Below are 18980 nucleotides of genomic sequence, written 5' to 3'. Positions count from 1 at the left end.
GGGGGCGTGTCGGCAGCATTTTGGGGGCGGGTACGGGGGCGTGGCTATGGCCCGGGGCGGTCCGGGGGCGTGGCCGCGCCCTCCGTACCCGCCCCCAGGTCGCGGCCCGGCGCGCAGGAGGCCCGCTCGCGCACGGGGATTTACTTCTCCCTCCGGGAGGCGTAAATCCCCGGAGAAAGGTAAGGGGGGGGTGTAGACAGGGCCGGGCGGGTGGGTTAGGTAGAGGAAGGGAGGGGAAGGTGAGGGGAGGGCGTTAGAGGATTCCGATTTCGGAGCGGCCTTGGAGGGAACGGGGGTAGGCTGCGCGGCTCGGCGCGCGCCGGCTATACAAAATCGATAGCCTTGCGCGCGCCGATCCAGGTTTTTAGCAGATACGCGCGGCTCCGCGCGTATCTACTAAAATCCAGCGTACTTTTGTTTGCGCCTGGAGCGCAAACAAAAGTAGGCCTATTCGCGGAGTCTGAAAATCCGCCCCTTAGTGTAGCTGGGTTCAAAAAATGTTTGGATAAGTTCTTGGAGAAGAAGTCCATTAATGGCTATTAATCAAGTCTGTCTATTTATTTATTTATTTATTTCTTTTCTATACCGGTATTAGTGGTTACATCATACCGGTTTACATCTGAACTGAAGGTAGAAAGTACATCAAACAGGGACAGGGGGTGGGACTACAAGGAACAGGAGAGAAGGATAGCTGGGAACTGGCAAACAAGAAGTCAAAATAAAGAAATAACATGTTAAACAATGTAACATAACTTAACAAATAAGTTCAAGTAACGTACTGATGCAGCAGGGGGTTAAGGCGCAGGGGATCTAATCTGGGTAAGCCTGTTTGAAAAGCCAGGTCTTTAACTTATTTTTGAATTTGATGGTGCAAGGCTCAAGTCGGAGGTTTGTGGGTAATGAGTTCCAGCGGGTGGGACCGGCAATGGAGAAGGCTCCTAAGTTTACTTAGGGAATAGCCACTATCAATTGCATCAGTAGCATGGGATCTTTTTGGTGTTTGGGTAATTGCCAGGTTCTTGTGGCCTGGTTTGGCCTCTGTTGGAAACAGGATGCTGAGCTTGATGGACCCTTGGTCTGACCCAGCATGGCAATTTCTTATGTTCTTATCTGAGGGACCATGGAAATCACCTCAGGAATTCTCAAATGGGGGATGGACCATTTAGTATCATCACAGGAGAGCAGGGCAAATTAAATTTCCTTCTTTCTTTCTCCTTCAAAACTTGAAGCAATCCCCAGTAGGGAGGTACACGTCCACCATCTGCTGCAGATGGAGATTACCGGCAGGCTGATGTCACTGCAGGGATATATATACTGTGATGTCAGCTTTGCTCCGTCTCCATCTACTGGTAGAGTTGCATAACCCACTAGTTCTGAATTCATCTGTCTAGATGCTAAGAAAAGGACAATTGCAGCCACAGGAAGCTCAAAACTGGTGCAGAGAGGGGGCAGGAAAGTGTGTGAATCTGAAGCTGTGCTGAGAAGAGAAGGGGAAATGCACTGCCACCAGCTCCTTCAACAGTTGCTGCTCCACCCCAGAGGCAGCACTAAGGGTGATAATCTTGAGGAGCATTTCTGGCCACTGCTACACGTGCTCTAGCTGACATGGTGGGGGAGGGGGGAGCAGAGGGAAGGGCCCATAGTGAGATGAGCACTCAGAAAGGGACAGAGAAAGGATCACAGGAGAGAACAAGAGAAGCACATAGGAGTGAAAGCAATTGAAAAGGGTCTTCAGAGAAAGGACAGCAGGAAGGAGTGCTATAAAATGCTTGGCACCTTATAGGGGTGTCTTAAACGTGCTGCTACAGCCTCTTCTTTTACTGAGAGGTTTGTATTTGAGTGGTTTGAAAATGCTGCTACAATCTTATCTAATTAGTCTTGTGTTGATTTCACTCAGATGTGTTATATTGTTAGTCTAGTTGTTGACTTATTTCAAGTTTAGTCCTGTTCTACACTTACCTAGTTTAATCTTGTCATTGATGGATATCAAGTTTAATTCTTACTGAAGTCTCCTCCAGATGAGAACTGTTAAGTCTCCTTCAGACTGTATACCTTTCAAATCGGTTGTACTCTGCTTTAAGTGAATTTCTTATTCAAAAAGATGGGTAATAAATCCAAATAAATAAAGAATATTTGGGATGGAGTCTTGGGTACAGGAAAGGAACAAGCAAAGCACACGGGAAGGAGCCATGGGGGAGGGAAGGTACTTGGGAATGGGCCATGGAAGGGAGGTGTGGCACTCAGAAAAGGGCCATGGACGAAGGGTAGGTGGGAGGAAGGAACACAGGAGGGAAAGCACCCAAAAAGGGGCCTTGAGGGTGAGACCAGAGAAGGAGACATGGGAGGGAGAGGACAGAAGGGAAGGGGCCTTGGGCGGGGGCAAGCAGGGCAGGAGGTAAGGCATTTGGGGAGGGGAGAAGACAGGAGGGTGGGCACTCAGGAGGAACACAGGAAGGTGGCAGGAGGGACAGAACCAGAGAAGGGGCTGCAGGAAGGAAAGAGCGGGAGGGAAGGCACTTGGAAAGGGGCCATGGAGGAGCTGGAGAGGGAACGCACAGTTTATATCCTGAAAGTATTCCTTATTTAATATATTCCTTATTTAATATTATATTTTACACATTGCAAATAATTCTTGAGTGCTAATTTTCGTTCCTGTAATATTGGAGCTCAGTCCAGGCAAGTGGGTTTATGCATCTCTACCAGCAGATGGAGGCAGAGAACAAAAACTTTGCGGCACTGCTATTTAACCGAGAGTGCCACCTGCAGTCCCTCAGTATTGACCTATACCCAAGCCAAGATTAGAAATCCTTCTCCTCTCCCAGGGCGAACTAGAAAAACCCAGGGTTGGATTCCCCTGAACTGGAAACCTACCAAACCCCAGCACCAACAACTTCCTGTCAACTGCTTAACTCAACAAACATAACTCTTGCCATTAGTAAGGAAAACTCTTCAAGATTGAGCGGATGAGTGCCAGGAAAATCAGTCTTTTGGTAATAGCACCGAGGCTAGTCTCTGAACTGATCTGTGGTATTACAGGAAAGAAAATTAGCAGGTAAGAATCAGTTTTCCTTTCCTGAAGATACCCAGATCAGTCCAGACAAGTGGGATGTACCAAAGCAACCCTATACCAGGCGGGAATCCAAAAGACCCACTTTCAACACACTTTCATTGAAAGTCGCATCCTCTGGCACACGAACATCCAATCAGTAACGCTTGGTGAAAGTATGAAGTGAGGATCACACTGCGGAGGTACACTGAGGAGACACTAACTGACACTCTGCCCAAGAGGCTGCTTGTGCCCTAGTGGAATGCACTTTAAGGCCAATCGGGACAGCATGACCCTTACAAATATAGGCCAAAGCAATAGCTTCTTTCAATCACCGGGCCAAAATAGCTTTCAACGCTTTTCTCCCCCTTCTTCGCTCCACCAAACTCCACAAAAAGATGGTCCAAACATCTGAAAGAATTGGTAACCTTCAAATAATGCAAGAGAGCACACCGAACATCCAGAAGATGAAGATCTCTACCCATCGCAAAATCATGAGACCACTCTGGAAAACCCAGTAAGTCCACTGTCTGATTCACATGGAAGGCAGAAACTACCTTTGGCAAAAAGGAAGGCACTGTACTCAAAGACACACTGTCATTAGAAATACGCAAGAAAGGGTTGCAGCAAGAAAGAGCCTGAAGCTCTGAGATGCTCCTGGCTGAGCAAATTGCCACCAGAAAAGCCATTTTTAATGCAAGATCTTTCAAGGAGGCTCGACCTAAAGGCTCAAAGGGAGGCTCACAGAGAACCCTCAAAACTAAGTTGAGGTTCCAATCTGGACATACCTTGCGAACTGGAGGCTTCAAATGCTTTACTCCCTTTAGGAAACAGATGACATTGAGATGAGAAGCCAAAGGCCTGCCCTGCACCTTGCCCCTGAGACAATCCAAGGCCGAAACCTGGACCTGAAGCGAGCTATAAGCCAAACTTTTGGACAAGCCCTGCTGGAGAAAGACAAAATATGCGGCCCAGACACCCGCAGAGGATCCAACCACTGCTGTGCACACCAGGTCTCAAACACCTTCCAAACCCTGACATGAGCCATGGAAGTAGAAGAACATCTAGCCTGGAGGAGTGTAGCAATTACCGGCTTGGAATAGCACTTCATACGCAGTCTCCTCTTCTCAAAAGCGATCCTCTCGATCCTAAAATATGGGACCTTGCAGAAGCAACTCCTGCAGATGAGCCAATCGCAGAGGACCGTCCACCGACAGATGCACCAGGCCCACGAACCACTGACTCGACCACTCCAGCATCACCAAAACCACTGACCCTGGATGCGCTTCTATGCAACGTAGCACTCGCCCTATGAATGGCCACGGAGGAAACACTAGAGCATCTAGTCCCACCGAAGCGACTTCTCTTCTGCAACTGAAGAACCTTGATGTCTTTGCGTTGGCTCTTGTTGCCATGAGGATCCAGCTGAGAAACGCCCCATCTGGCACAAATGTGATTCCTGGCTTCCAGGGACAATTCCCACTTCCCAGGTCCAACTGCTGCTGGCTTAAGAAATCCACCTGCACATTGTCTATTCCTGCTATGTGAGAGGCTGCAATCCCTTTGAGATGACACTCCGCCCACACAAACAGCAGCTGAGCTTCCCGAGGCACCGCAAGACTCTTTGTTCTTCCTTGACGGTTGATGTAAGCCACAGTCGTCACATTATTTGAAAACACTTGAAGCATTCGACCCTGGACCAGAGGCAGAAACATTTTTAGGACTCCACGCACTGCTCTCATCTCCAGATGATTGATGGACCAGGCTTTTTCCGCCACTGACCAGAGACCCTGAGCCAAACATTCCAGGCACCCTGCTCCCCAGCCCTTGAGACTGGCATCCATGGTCAGCACCACCCAATCTTGAACTTCGAGGTCCACTACTCTTTCCAAATTGTTCCTCGACAGCCACCACAACTGGACTTGGCATCCCTCAGCAAAGGCAAGGGGACAAAATACTTCTCCGACCTTGGATCCCATCGTGACAACAATGTCCTCTGCAGCGGTCGTATATGAGCAAAGACCAATGGAAGCAGGTCCAACATTGAGGCCTTGGAATCCAGGACCTGCAGGTAATCCCAGACCCTCGGAACTGGGAGTCGTAGAAGTCGAGAAACTTGCTCCTGCAACTTCTCCACTGTCAGATATACCTTGACCCTCCGGGTATCGAAGCGGGCTCCAAGGTACTCCAGAGATTGAGATGGAACCAGATGGCTCTTCGCCACATTCATCACCCATCCCAACGAGCTTAGGAGATGCCTCACTTGCTGCACCAAACGGATGAGCCAATAGCCCAGGTATGGGTGAACCAACACCCCTTCTCTATGCAAGATCGCCACTACCACCACCATCACCTTCGGGAAGGTTCGAGGAGCCGTTGGCAAACCGAAGGGAAGGGCCTGAAACTGAAAATTCTGACCCATCACTTGAACTGCAGGAACTTCTGGTGGTCCTTTCAAATGGGAATATGTTGAGAGTTGCCACCGAGGAGGGAGATCAGGGCGTCATGGCGGATGGTTCATTGAAGTTGTCGGCCCAGTGTGCTTTGGCGATCGGAAAAGCAAACAGAGTGTTTGGAATTGTTAAGAAGGGAATAGAAATTAAAACAGAGGATGTCATAATGTATCTGCATCACTGCATGGTGAAACCACACCTTGAATACTGTGTGCAGTTCTGGTCACTGCATCTCAAATGTTATGCGTGCCGACCGCGGCAACCCCACAGCGCAGCCCTCTCACCTTTCCACACGGACTCCAGCTCCTGGCTCCTTGTCGCTGGCGGCAATGGGTTGCCAGCTCCGACCTTGGGTTCCCTCAGGTGCCTCCGACCCTACCACGCTACCCAGTGTTGCCAGCCAAGATGTCCCTGTTCGTCAGGCCTCTCCATGTGGCCTGTGGAGAGATGCTGCCATCGGCGCCGTGCCCCTTCCTAGGCGCGCGCGCATCATTAGTTCTTTTAAAGGCCCCGCAGCAGGAACCTGGCCGCAAACCCGGATGCTGTCGTCAGACTCTTCAGCGTATAAAAGATTAGGCCTCGCTCCACAGCGTTGCCTTTGCAACAGGTCTCCTCGTACTCGTTGCTGATCCTAGAATCGTCTCTTCATTGTGTTCCTGTTTCCTGTGGTTCCCGGTTCCTGTTCTCCTTGTTCCTGTTTAGTCTATGTGTTGGACTGACTCTTTGGATTTGACCACCGCTACACCTGACTACTCTTCAGATTCTCCCCAGCCCCGGACCTCCGCTACGCCTGACTACTCTTCAGCTTCTCTCCAGCCCCGGACCTCCGCTACGCCTGACTACTCTTCAGCTTCTCTCCAGCCCTGGACCTCCGCCACGCCTGACTACTCTTCAGCTTCTCTCCAGCCCTGGACCTCCGCCACGCCTGACTACTCTTCAGCTTCTCTCCAGCCCCGGACCTCCGCTACACCTGACTACTCTTCAGCTTCTCTCCAGCCCCGGACCTCCGCTATGCCTGACTACTCTTCAGCCCCGGACCTCTGCTATGCCTGATGACTCTTCAGCTTCTCTCCAGCCCCGGACCTCCGCTACACCTGACCATGCCTGCCTTCTCCGTGCTCTGACCATTGCCTTGATTGACTACGCCTGCCTTATTCGTGCCCTGACCCTCGCTTTGAACGACTACGCTACAGACCTTCCTGTGTCCAGATTTCTACATTGCTTGCCACAACTTTCACTTGCCGCCGGCTCTGATCCTAGCCTGTCTGTGATGCCTCCTCTCGCCTATCCTCTGGACGTGGACTTACAAGGCTTAGGCCTTCCTTTGCTTCAGCATCTCCAGATACTCATTGTTCCTTTGGCGCCTGAGTTCCAGTACCGAATCCAGTCCAGGTTAGGACTACGCCATGTACCGGCTGCTGTCTCTGGGCTGAATCACTTTTCATCTCTAGCTAACCTCGAGGCCCACCTAAGTCCTGCCGGCTCCGGCACCCAAAGGCTCAACCCGAGGGGAACGAGAGCTGGTATAGGTGAAGCTCCAGCGGCTCTAGCTTCAGCCCACTCCACCTGCTGACGGTGGGGACCCGTAGGTCCTTGCCTACGGGTTGCTTCAAATCCCACCTCAGCCCAAGGTTCCACCTCCGACGCAACATCAAAAAGATGTAGCTGCACTGGAGAGAGTGCAGAGAAGGGTGACCAAAGTGATGGGGGGCATGGAGCGGCTGCCCTGTGAGGAAAGGCTGACGAAGTTGGGTCTGGGCCGACTGAGGGAGGATGTGAGGGAAGTCTACAAAATCATGAAAGGACTTGAACAAGTTAATGTGAATCGGTTATTTACTCTCCCGGATAGTGGAAGGACTGGGGGGCACTCCATGAAGTTAGTGAGTGGCTCATTTGAAACAAATCGAAGAAAATTCTTTTTCACTCGGTGCAAGGATGGGCTCTGGAGTTCATTGCCAGAGGATGTGGTTGTGGCAGTGTACATGGGTTTGGAGAAGGTTTGGATAAGTTCCTAGAGGATAAGTCCGTAAACTGCTATGATGGTAATTACTAAGCAATAGTAGATTGTGATCTATCTGATGTTTGGGTACTTGCCAGGTACCTGTGCCTTGGATTGGCTACTGTTTGAGGCAAGATGCTGGGATTGATGGACCCTTGATTTGACCCAGTACGGCATATCTTATGTAGATAAGCCTCAGTGAGATCCAAAGATGCCAGGAACTCCTTTGTGGACTGCCGCAATTACCGTTCGCATCTCCATTCAGAAGCGCAGTACCCACAAATTCAGGTTCACCTGCTGCAAATCCAAGATGGGACAGAAGGTGCCCTCTTTTTTTGGAACCACAAAATAGATGGAATACCTTCCCTGCCCCTGATCGCTCAAAGGCACCGGAAGGATTGCTTCCAAGCTTATCAACCTTTGCAGAGTACTCTCTACCGCTTCCTGTTTGTTTCAAGAAGAAAAGTGCAACTCCAGGAAAGCGACCCTGGGCGGGCAAGAAAATTCTAAGGCATAACTGTCCCTTACCACCTCAGAACTCCCCCGGTCTGAGGTAATCTTGACCCACTCCTCATAAAAACGAGACAACCTGCCCCCAACCGCGACCAACAAGGAGTGGGCGACCTTGGCTTCATTGGAACAGCTTACTTCCTCCTGCCCCCTGACCGGAACCGTCTCTGGAGGACAAGCCGGCCCACCGAAAGGAACGCTGATGATGTGACGACTGCTTAGGCCCCAAGGAGGAAGATCCTCTACCGGACCAAAATCTCAACTCCTAAAAGCGAAGACAAGTGGGAAAGTTCTTAATGTCTTTCTTGTCCTCCGGTAGTCTATTACACTTGGTTTCTCCCAAGGACTTCATGAGTTAATCCAGGTCTGCCCAGGCTCCTTCAACGAGGTCCAGTTCATCTTTGCTCCCATCCAAGTCCAGGTTCTGCTCTGCATCCAGGTCCCTTCCGAATCCACAGCTGGAGAGGACGCCACATCCTCTTGCGGCTCATCCGAGTCATCCAGATCTCTGAGGTCTTAATCACGGTCCGGAACCCTTGATGCTTGTCCAACCTCCCCAAGGGCGCCCCTGAGGTCATCAAACATCTTTTGGAAGGGCCTAAAGACTTCTCCTTGGGCCTCCGCTTAGCTGCCTTCCTTGCCAGAAAGGCCTCGTACAGAAGCAAAACAAATTCAGGAGAAAAACCCCATAGACCCTCAACCACCATCTCAGGGCTACTGGGCTCTGACACCTTTTCCTCATCACCACCATCCTCGAGATCCTGTCCCACAGGAGAGAGAGGTGGAGGGGAGTCACCAGATTTGCGGCCTGTCGGGGCTCCCTGACTGCAATCCCCCTTGGGTGCAGTGAGAACGGTACCCCCACCTTAGACCCTACCGTGGGTCCCACCAAGCGAGAAACCCTCCGGGCTTTAGGACACTTAGCGGAGGATCCCTCTCCCCCGAGGCACACCCTGTGCATGCGGCTTATCAGTCATCCAGAATGCATTGGCTCAAGCACGAGCTCCGCTCCAAGGTAGGCTGCACCACATGGCTGCCAAGAGACCAGGCTGCGCCGCCGCACAAACGCTGACGGCGTGTGGCAACACTGGGAAAATAAGTGCCGGAAAAAAAAACCCAGCTCCTAAAACCACAAAGGCCGCAGCACAATGTGTTATGATTTAAATATGTGAATCCAAGGTAGTCAAGGATCTTACCTTCCGGAATGGTAGATCCTAGGGAGATCTCAGCCAGTGGAGATGGCACACCGTGCTTCTCGCTGGGGTGAGCTAGGTAAGTCCAGAAACAATCCGAAGTCATGGCAGGCGGCAGGCAGAGCAGGTCCAGGGGCAATCCGTAGTCAAGGCAGGTGGCAGGCAAACAGGTCCTGAGGCAATCCAAAGTCAAAGGCAGGCGGCAGGCAAACAGGTCCAGAGGCAATCCAAAGTTAAAGGCAGGCGGCAGGCAAACAGGTCCAGAGGCAATCCGAGGTCAGAATCAGACAGGAACCAGAATTCACTCACAGGAGCACCAGCACAAGCAAGCCTAGCCGAGACAATGCTGTGCTGGGCTCAGTCCTTTAAATACCCGAAGTTCCCACGTAAACGCGGGGACTTCCGGGTTAAAGTCTGACACGCCGTGAGGGGCGGAGCTAGTGGCTGAATCGTGTCGGCCCGCGCTGCTGCCCGAGAACGTCGCCAAAGGAACCTGGTACCTGACGCCCTTGCCGCCCCAGCTCGTCGCGAGGTAACACAATGAAGGACTGATCCCCGCCAGGGTGACTGCCCTGATCACGTGGCAGGAGCAGAAGCGGCGAGAAATCGGGAGCACTAAAAAAAGAAATGGCTGCCCAGAACAAAGTCAAACCACGGCGCACGGGCACGAACAAAACCCTGCTGTGGAAATCGCTGTAATCGCGCCGGCACACACAAGATCCCATTCCCTCAGCGACCCCAACACTTATGGAGGTCAAGCACCTTGGCACTGCACCGCAGGCAGACTCTTCTGGCTCTCCCTCTGCAATCCTAATAAGAAAAATTAAAAAAAATTTTTAAACAAAACTTTACTAAAAGAAAAAAAAGCAAGAAAAACCCAAAAGGGGATACTTCCCTGAGGGAGCCAGCAGCGGAAAGGAGGGAACCTCGTGGCACGAAGAGGGAGCCAGTCCCTGGCTATCAAGGGCCCCGGAACCATGGGACAGCTACAGCTAGGGGTATCCAATCCCCCGTTCGCCCGGCTCAACCCGAGGGATGGCCCACTAAGGAACCTGGCACATTGGGGAGCAGCTCCAAATCTACAACTCCAGATCAGCCAAGTCTGCAGGTTTGCACCTCTACCATCTGCTGGAGACAGAGAATTACTGAGGGACTACAGGTGGCACTCTCAATTATGTAGCAGTGCCTCAAAGTTTTTGTTCTCTGCCTCCATCTGCTGGTAGGGATGCATAAACCCACTTGTCTGGATTGATCTGGGTATGTTCAGGGATTTTTAATGTTTGCTGGCACTATTGCTTTCAGTGGTTTGCTGTTCATAAAGCAATATTTTATAAATCAAATACCTACAGTAACCAAATGTAATCCCCTTTGAAGTGCCGAAAAGCAGAATATAAAAATCTAAAAAAGATAATCTCGTTCAATAATAGCTGGTATTATACAGCATGAGAAAAGAAAGAAAAGACATTTGCTTTCTAGTATGCCTTTTGTACCACTTTATAAGCCAGGAAGAACTGCAGCAGCTATTGAAGCTAAGATTACAAAGAAAATTCAGGGGAGGCTAAGAAAAACAGAGGGATTGGCCCTCACCTGCTGGAGAGACAGTGGCCAGAATAACAGGGCCTGGCAGGGAAGCTGGAACAATTTTTATAGTAAGGGGGCAGGAAACTTTTTGAGCCATGCATAATGGAAGCCTATACCACAGTTGGCATGCTCACTCAGGCTGTCTAATGAGCTGATTGCTCCAGTGCAGTGTTTCCCAACCCTCTCCTGGAGGTACATCCAGCCAGTCGGGCTTTCAGGATTGCCACTATGAATATGCACGAGATAGATTTGCTTAATTAGGAGGCCCAGTGTATGCAAATCTATCTATCTCGTGCATATTCATTATGGATATCCTGAAAACCAAACCAGTTTGTCTGCCTCCAGGAGAGGGCTAGGAAACACTGCTCTAGAGCACAAAAGGTCATAGCCTACATGAAACCAAATTCTTTTTCATTTCTTCCTCCCCTAGATATTATGGGTCCTATTTGTTCCATAAAACAGGAGAACTGAAGCTCAAAATGATCAATCAAACATCAGGAGCAACTAATAGGGGTTCCATCACAATACAGCACTTCCCCAGGAATGCACCAGGGCCCAGGGGAGAAGGGAAAGATTACCGACAAAGATGATTCACTTACAGGTCATCCTTATAACTAACCAGGTCTGTTACAATGCTCACTTCAATGCGCTCTTGGACCCCAGGGTCAGGCTCTGTATACACCGGCTCCATGTTGGACCCATGGTTTATGCAGCGAAACTATTAGCAGAGTGTGAGAAGGGAAGGGGGGGCAGACAGAAAGAAAGGCATGACAAGCTTTAACTACTTCACTGCCAACAAAGGCACAATTGACTCTTACAGATGTGCTTCTAGAAAAGGTGGATCAGCAGCTGCAACAGAACAGATGAAAGATTTTCAACAAAAGCAACTTAAAAGTAAAAGATTACATTTGTACGCAGGGTGATTAGCACTGCCTGCCATATGTGCATATCAAGTACAGCTTTCTCACCCAAGAATGGACACAGTATTCAGCAAGCCAATCAGTGGTAAACTAATGTGGGTAAAGTTACCTGGATTCAGCGGCACTTACCCAGCTAAATGTTCCATATTATACACCCAGTTAAAGTTAGCCGGATTCAGCGGCACTTACCTAGATAAGTGTTCCATATTATACACCCAGTTAAAGTTAGCCGGATTCAGCAGCACTTACTCAGCTAAATGTTCCATATTAAACACCCAGTTAAAGTTAGCCGGATTCAGTGGCACTTACCTAGATAAGTGTTCCATATTATACACCCAGTTAAAGTTACCCGGATTCAGCGGCACTTACCCAGCTAAATGTTCCATATTATACACCGGATTCAGCGGCACTTACCTAGATAAGTGTTCTATTGAATACACCCAGTTAAAGTTACCCGGATTCAGCGGCATTTACCCAGATAAGTGTTCCATACTATACACCCAGTTAAAGTTAGCCTGATTCAGTGGCACTTACCCAGCTAAATGTTCCATATTATACACCCAGTTAAAGTTACCTGGATTCAGTGGCACTTACCTAGATAAGTGTTCCATACTATACACCCAGTTAAAGTTAGCCAGATTCAGTGGCACTTACCTAGATAAGTGTTCCATACTATACACCCAGTTAAAGTTACCTGGATTCAGCAGCACTTACCTAGATAAGTGTTCCATACTATACACCCAGTTAAAGTTAGCCTTATTCAGTGGCACTTACCTAGATAAGTGGTTCCATTGAATACACCCAGTTACAGTTACCAGGGTAACTTAAGGACAGGTATTCTTCTGGCTAGACTTACCTAATTAACTTTTCCCGGCTAGCGCTGAACAGCAATGCTAGATGGATAAAGTGAAATGTGCCCTGGGGAATGCCCCCAGAACCTTAGCTGGGTACACTGTGAGTGAGGAATGATTTACCCAGACAAAATTTAGCCAGCAAGCAGAGGCTCTTTCAATACTGACCTCAGAATTACAAGACCTGAATGCTCTGATCAGAGATACTTAGGTCAAAGGAATGGCATGAGGAACGATTAGGGACAGGTCTTATCCTCCCACTGAAATAGTTTGGGCATAAGGAACAATTCTGAGGGGAAGAGTTGAAAAACATATCCATTGTTATGTTCTGGGATGGTTGTGGACCCTGGATCGTAGTGAGAGCTGACTCCACCCACAGGGAGGAGCCCTGTGGGGACTCACCACATAGGCGTAGCCTCAGCTGAGACGGACACAGTTAGTAACGAGACTTTATTAGATTGGAACGTAGGTGAAGTACCCACAGAGTGGGAAGAAAGGCACAGTCCAGAGTAGTAAGGTGGCTCAGTGATGATATCTCCGGTAGTGGCCTGCGGAGCGGGATACGCCAGGAAACTCCTCTTCCAATGAACACTTCTCAGGGGTAGATCCGGTAGTGGCCCGCAGCGCGGAGTACGCCGAGAATCAGCACAGATGTTTGGTAAGAGAAGTGCAGGAGGTCAGCAGAGCAGAATAGATGAGGTTACTCACTCCGAAGTGTAGAAGCAGGTATGCTGAAGTGAGCACGGCAGTGGCCAGAGGTACGGGGTACACCGGAGGTTCCGTCAGCAAGATAGTACTCACAAGGCTGGGTCCCAATATGAGTAGATGGATTCTCCAGGCAGGAAGGCCCTCCGAGGAGCGGATAGCCAGAATGCGACAAGGCCACTGAAGAGCGGGTTCCTAAAGCGTCCAAGGCCCGGAGTGCAGGAACGAGTTCAGAGTAGTGAATAGCGAAGCATCTCCAGGTAGAGTGGAATTCATCAGGAAGGAAGTCTTTGCTAACTCGTAGGAAGCAAAGTCCGAATAGCTTAAATACACTGGCGGGTGACGTCATGCGGAGGGGACGCCCCCCGAGGTTCCTGCCATGACGTGTTTAAGAGAGGGCCTGGCGCGCGCATGCCCTAGGTAATCCCTGATTCAAGATGGAGGACAGGATCATCCACGCCATCCTGGGACGCTGGGGAAGGCGGCGCTTGCAGGCGGAGACTGCCACTCCTCTAAGAATCGCTGGTGCAGGGAAAAAAGAGGTGAGCATCGGAGGTCACAGTCATCTGCGACAGACGGGCGCAACAGTACCCCCCTTCTTAGGGCCCCTCCCAGGGGCTTTCGGCTTCCTTGGATGAGTTAGATGAAATTGACGAATTAAATCCTTGTCAATGATGTTATTAGCAGGTTCCCAACTATTTTCTTCTGGCCTATATCCTTCCCAGGATTTGAGGTACTCCCATTGCTTTCCATGTTTACGTATGTCAAGAATGTCATCCACTTGATACGTGATGTCCTCTTCGGCAGTAAGAGGTAGCGGGTCCGGAGTCTTTTTTTGAAAACTCTGAGAGGATGAGTGGCTTCAAGAGAGAGATACATGGAAGGCATTGGTATCTTCATGGAAGTAGGTAGTTGCAAACTGTAAGTTACTGGGCCCAGGCGGCGAAGAATGGGAAAAGGCTCAATGTAGCATGGAGCAAATCGAACAGATGGCAGCTTGAGACGGATGAACTTGGTACTGAGCCATACCTTGTCTCCTGGTTGGAATTAGATTGCTGCTCTGTGATGAGCGTCATAACATTTCTTGGCCTGTTGTCCTGCCTTTTGTAAAAGGCCTTTGGTTTGTTCCCAAAGCTGATGGAGTTCTTCAGCCAAAGCCTGGGCTGCAGGGGATGAAACCAACAAGGGTATTGGTAGCAGAGGTAATGGCTGATAGCCATACACTAATTGAAAAGGTGCTGATCCAGTAGCGCCTGATGGGTGTGAATTCAGGGCAAACTCAGCCCAGGGAAGCAACTCTGCCCAGTCGCTTTGTCTGGAGTTGACGTAGGAGCGGAGGAACTGTTTAAGTGTACGGTTCGTTCTTTCAGTTTGACCATTTGATTGTGGATGGTATGCTGATGTCAGGTCTAAAGAAATTTCGAATTTCTTACAAAGGGCTCTCCAGAATTTAGCTGTGAACTGTACACTTCTATCCGAGAGGATACACTTCGGCATGCCGTGCAGGCGAAATATATGCTGTATAAACAGCTTTGCCAATTCTGGGGCAGATGGTAGCCCAGGTAATGCAATGATATGCGTCATTTTCGAGAAGCAATCTACTGTGACCCATATGGTGTTGTTTCCGCTGGACACTGGCAGGTCAAGAAGGTACAGAGAAGGGCTACCAAAATGATAAGGGGAATGGAACAGCTCCCCTATGAGGACAGACTAAAGAGGTTAGGACTTTTCAGCTTGGAGAAGAGACGACTGAGGGGGGATATGATAGAGGTGTTTAAAATCATGAGAGGTCCAGAACGGGTAGATGTGAATCGGTTATTTACTGTTTTGGATAATAGAAAGACTAGGGGGCACTCCATGAAGTTAGCATATGGCACATTTAAAACTAATTGGAGAAAGTTCTTTTTTACTCAATGCACAATTAAACTCTGGAATTTGTTGCCAGAGGATGTGGTTAGTGCAGTTAGTATAGCTGTGTTTAAAAAAGGATTGGATAACTTCTTGGAGGAGAAGTCCATTACCTGCTATTAATTAAGTTGACTTAGAATATTTAAAAAAGGCTCCAGGGGCGATCCAGGTAACTATAGACCAGTGAGCTTGACTTCAGTGCCGGGAAAAATAGTGGAAACTATTCTCAAGATCAAATTCGTAGAGCATATAGAAAGACATGATTTAATGGGACACAGTCAACATGGATTTACCCAAGGGAAGTCTTGCTTAACAAATCTGCTTCATTTTTTCTGAAGGTGTTAATAAACATGTGGATAAAGGTGAACTGGTAGATGTAGTGTATTTGGATTTTCAGAAGGTGTTTGACAAAGTCCCTCATGAGAGGCTTCTACGAAAACTAAAAAGTCATGGGATAGGAGGCGATGTCCTTTCATGGATTACAAACTGGTTAAAAGACAGGAAACAGAGAGTAGGATTAAATGGTCAATTTTCTCAGTGGAAAAGGGTAAATAATGGAGTACCTCAGGGATCTGTACTTGGACCGGTGCTTTTCAATATATTTATAAATGATCTGGAAAGGAATACGACGAGTGAGGTTATCAAATTTGTGGATGATACAAAATTATTCAGAATAGTTAAATCACAAGCAGACTGTGATACATTACAGGAGGACCTTGCAAGACTGGAAGATTGGGCATCCAAATGGCAGATGAAATTTAATGTGGACAAGTGCAAGGTGTTGCATATAGGGAAAAATAACCCTTGCTGTAGTTACACGATGTTAGGTTCCATATTAGGAGCTACCACCCAGGAAAAAGATCTAGGCATCATAGTGGATAATACTTTAAAATCGTCAGCTCAGTGTGCTGCAGCAGTCAAAAAAGCAAATAGAATGTTAAGAATTATTAGGAAGGGAATGGTTAATAGAACGGAAAATGTATTAATGCCTCTGTATCGCTCCATGGTGAGACCGCACCTTGAATACTGTGAACAATTCTGGTCGCCGCATCTCAAAAAAGATATAGTTGCAATGGAGAAGGTACAGAGAAGGGCAACCAAAATGATAAAGGGGATGGAACAGCTCCCCTATAAGGAAAGGCTGAAGAGGTTAGGGCTGTTCAGCTTGGAGAAGAGACAGCTGAGGGGGATATGATAGAGGTTTTTAAGATCATGAGAGGTCTTGAACGAGTAGATGTGCCTCGGTTATTTACACTTTCGAATAATAGAAGGACTAGGGGGCATTCCATGAAGTAAGCAAGTAGCACATTTAAGACTAATCAGAGAAAATTCTTTTTCACTCAACGCACAATAAAGGTCTGGAATTTGTTGCCAGAGGATGTGGTTAGTTAAGTTAGTGTAGCTGGGTTTAAAAAAGGTTTGGATAAGTTCTTGGAGGAGAAGTCCATTAATGGCTATTAATCAATTATACTTAGGGAATAGCCACTGCTATTAATTGCATCAGTAGCATGGGTTCTTCTTAGTGTTTGGGTAATTGCCAGGTTCTTGTGGCCTGGTTTTGGCCTCTGTTGGAAACAGAATGCTGGGCTTGATGGACCCTTGGTCTGACCCAGCATGGCAATTTCTTATGTCCTTATGTTCTTAGGTTAGAAAATAGCCACTGCTATTACTAGCAACGGTAACATGGACTAGACTTAGTTTTTGGGTACTTGCCAGGTTCTTATGGCCTGGATTGGCCACTGTTGGAAACAGGATGCTGGGCTTGATGGACCCTTGGTCTGACCCAGTATGGCATGTTCTTATGATCTTAAATCCGTCGCAATGTGCGTCCAAGGTTCCTCTGGAACTGGCAAAGGCTGGAGAAGACCCCAAGGGCGACCAGCCAGAGGCTTCTGCCTTGCACAGGTGGTGCAAGATTCAACGTACGCTCATACGTCCTCCTTCATTGAAGGCCATCAATAATACCTCTGTAAGGTGGATAGCGTACGGGATTGCCCAGGGTGACTGGCAAATCGAGAATCATGAGCCCACTTAAGAAGTTTCTCTCTCAGGGTCCGAGGTACCATCGTCTTTCCAGCTGGAATGGAATGGGTAGCGGCCAGAATCACCTTATCGGGGTTGATAATATGGTGAGGTGCATCCAGGACATCCTCTGAAGTGAAGGAGCGTGAGAGGGCGTCTGCCAGGTATTCTTGTCAGCAGGACGGTACTTCAGCAGAAAGTCAAACCGATTAAAAAAAACAAAGACCATTGGGCTTGTCTACGATTCAGTCGCTGCACATGATGCAGATATTCCAAATTTTTGTGGTCTGTGTATAACAGTTATCTGATGTTGTGCCCCCTCGAGCCATGGGCGCCACTCTTCGAATACTAGCTTGATAGCCAACAGCTCTTTATCTCCTATACCATAATTTCTCTCGGCTGGAGAAAAATGCCAGGAAAAAAAAGAGCAAGAGCGCAGTGTATGGGTGTCACTGCTCTGACTCAGCATGGCTCCTACTCAGACATCAGAGGCATTAACCTAGACTATAAACGGTCGTCGAGGGTCCGGGTGGCAAAGGCAAGGTTTTTTGAGAAAAGCCTCCTTGAGGGTTTGGAAGGCAGCAACAGTCTTCAGGGTTGGCTCCCTTCTTTGTCATGGCAGTAAGTGGTGCAGTCAAGGTCAAGTAGTGGTGGATGAATGTGCGATAATAATTGGTGAAGCCGAGGAATCGGCGGAGAGCTTTGAGACCAGTGGTTTGAGGCCAGTCCTGTATGCTTTTGGTCTTTTGTGGATCCATTTGGAAGCCCCTGCTGGACACCACGTAGCCCAGAAAGGGAACAGACTCCTGGTGGAAGACACACTTTTCAAGCTTAGCGTAGAGATGGTTGTCCCTTAGTCTCTGCAGGACTCTGGCAACATCTACCTGGTGACTTTGTAGATCTTGGGAGAAAATTAGTATGTCGTCTAAATACACAACTACGCATTGGTACAGCATATCTCGCAGGATCTCATTCATCATATTTTGGAATACGGCCGGAGCATTACACAGGCCAAAGGGCATGACCAAGTACTCAAAGTGGCCATCGCAAGTATTAAAAGCCGTTTTCCACTCGTCCTCTTGAAGAATGTGGATCAGATTGTATGCCCCTTTTAGGTCCAGCTTCGTGAAAATCTTGGCTCCCTGGAATCTGTTGAATAACTCTGAAATCAGAGGTAAAGGGTATCGGTCCTTTATGGTGATTTTGTTAAGTCCTCTGTAGTCTATACATGGGCGAAGGGATCCATCCTTCTTGCCGACAAAAAAGAATCCGGCTCCAGCAGGTGACTTGGAAGGCCGGATACATCCTTTTTGCAAATTTTCTTGAATATAGGCCGACAAGGCCTCAGTCTCTGATAGAGAAAGTGGGTACACCCTTCCTCTTGGGGGCTCCGAGTCAGGCTTTAAGTTAATAGCACAGTCGAAGGACCGATGTGATGGTAATACGTCAGCTGCTTTTTTTGAAAACAAGTCTTGAAAGGACGAGTATTGTGGCAGCAAACCTGGGAGAGAAGTAGTGGTAGACATGCAGGGCACAGGTGTTACTTTCTTCATGCATCTGTTGTGACAAGCCGCTCCCCACTGTGATAATTCCAGGGTGCCCCAGTCAAACTGGGGTGTGTGATCTTGCAGCCAAGGTAGGCCAAGTACTACTGGTTGAATGGCTTTGTCAGTGACCAAAAATGAGATGGTCTCAGTATGAAGAGAACCAGTGCGCAGGCATATCAGTTGCATGGTGTAGGAAACCTCTCCAGGTAGTGGCTTGCTGTGTATAGAGGAGAGAAGCAGCAGAG

At 48.6% G+C, this 18980-nt stretch overlaps 1 protein-coding gene across 1 annotated transcript in view; it reads right to left on the bottom strand.

The window, feature by feature from the left end:
• Positions 1–18980, bottom strand: part of LOC115099412 — a 103258-nt gene that overhangs the window by 26332 nt on the left and 57946 nt on the right. The window contains exon 8 of the mRNA XM_029617043.1: positions 11382–11500. Coding sequence (XP_029472903.1) covers positions 11382–11500 — 119 coding nt within the window. The remainder of the gene's footprint in view (positions 1–11381; positions 11501–18980) is intronic.

Source organism: Rhinatrema bivittatum, chromosome 9, assembly GCF_901001135.1.
Source record: "Rhinatrema bivittatum chromosome 9, aRhiBiv1.1, whole genome shotgun sequence".
NCBI classification, from domain to species: domain Eukaryota; kingdom Metazoa; phylum Chordata; class Amphibia; order Gymnophiona; family Rhinatrematidae; genus Rhinatrema; species Rhinatrema bivittatum.
The sequence above is the reverse complement of the archived record's forward strand: the minus strand, read 5'-3'. Positions and strand labels throughout refer to the sequence as shown.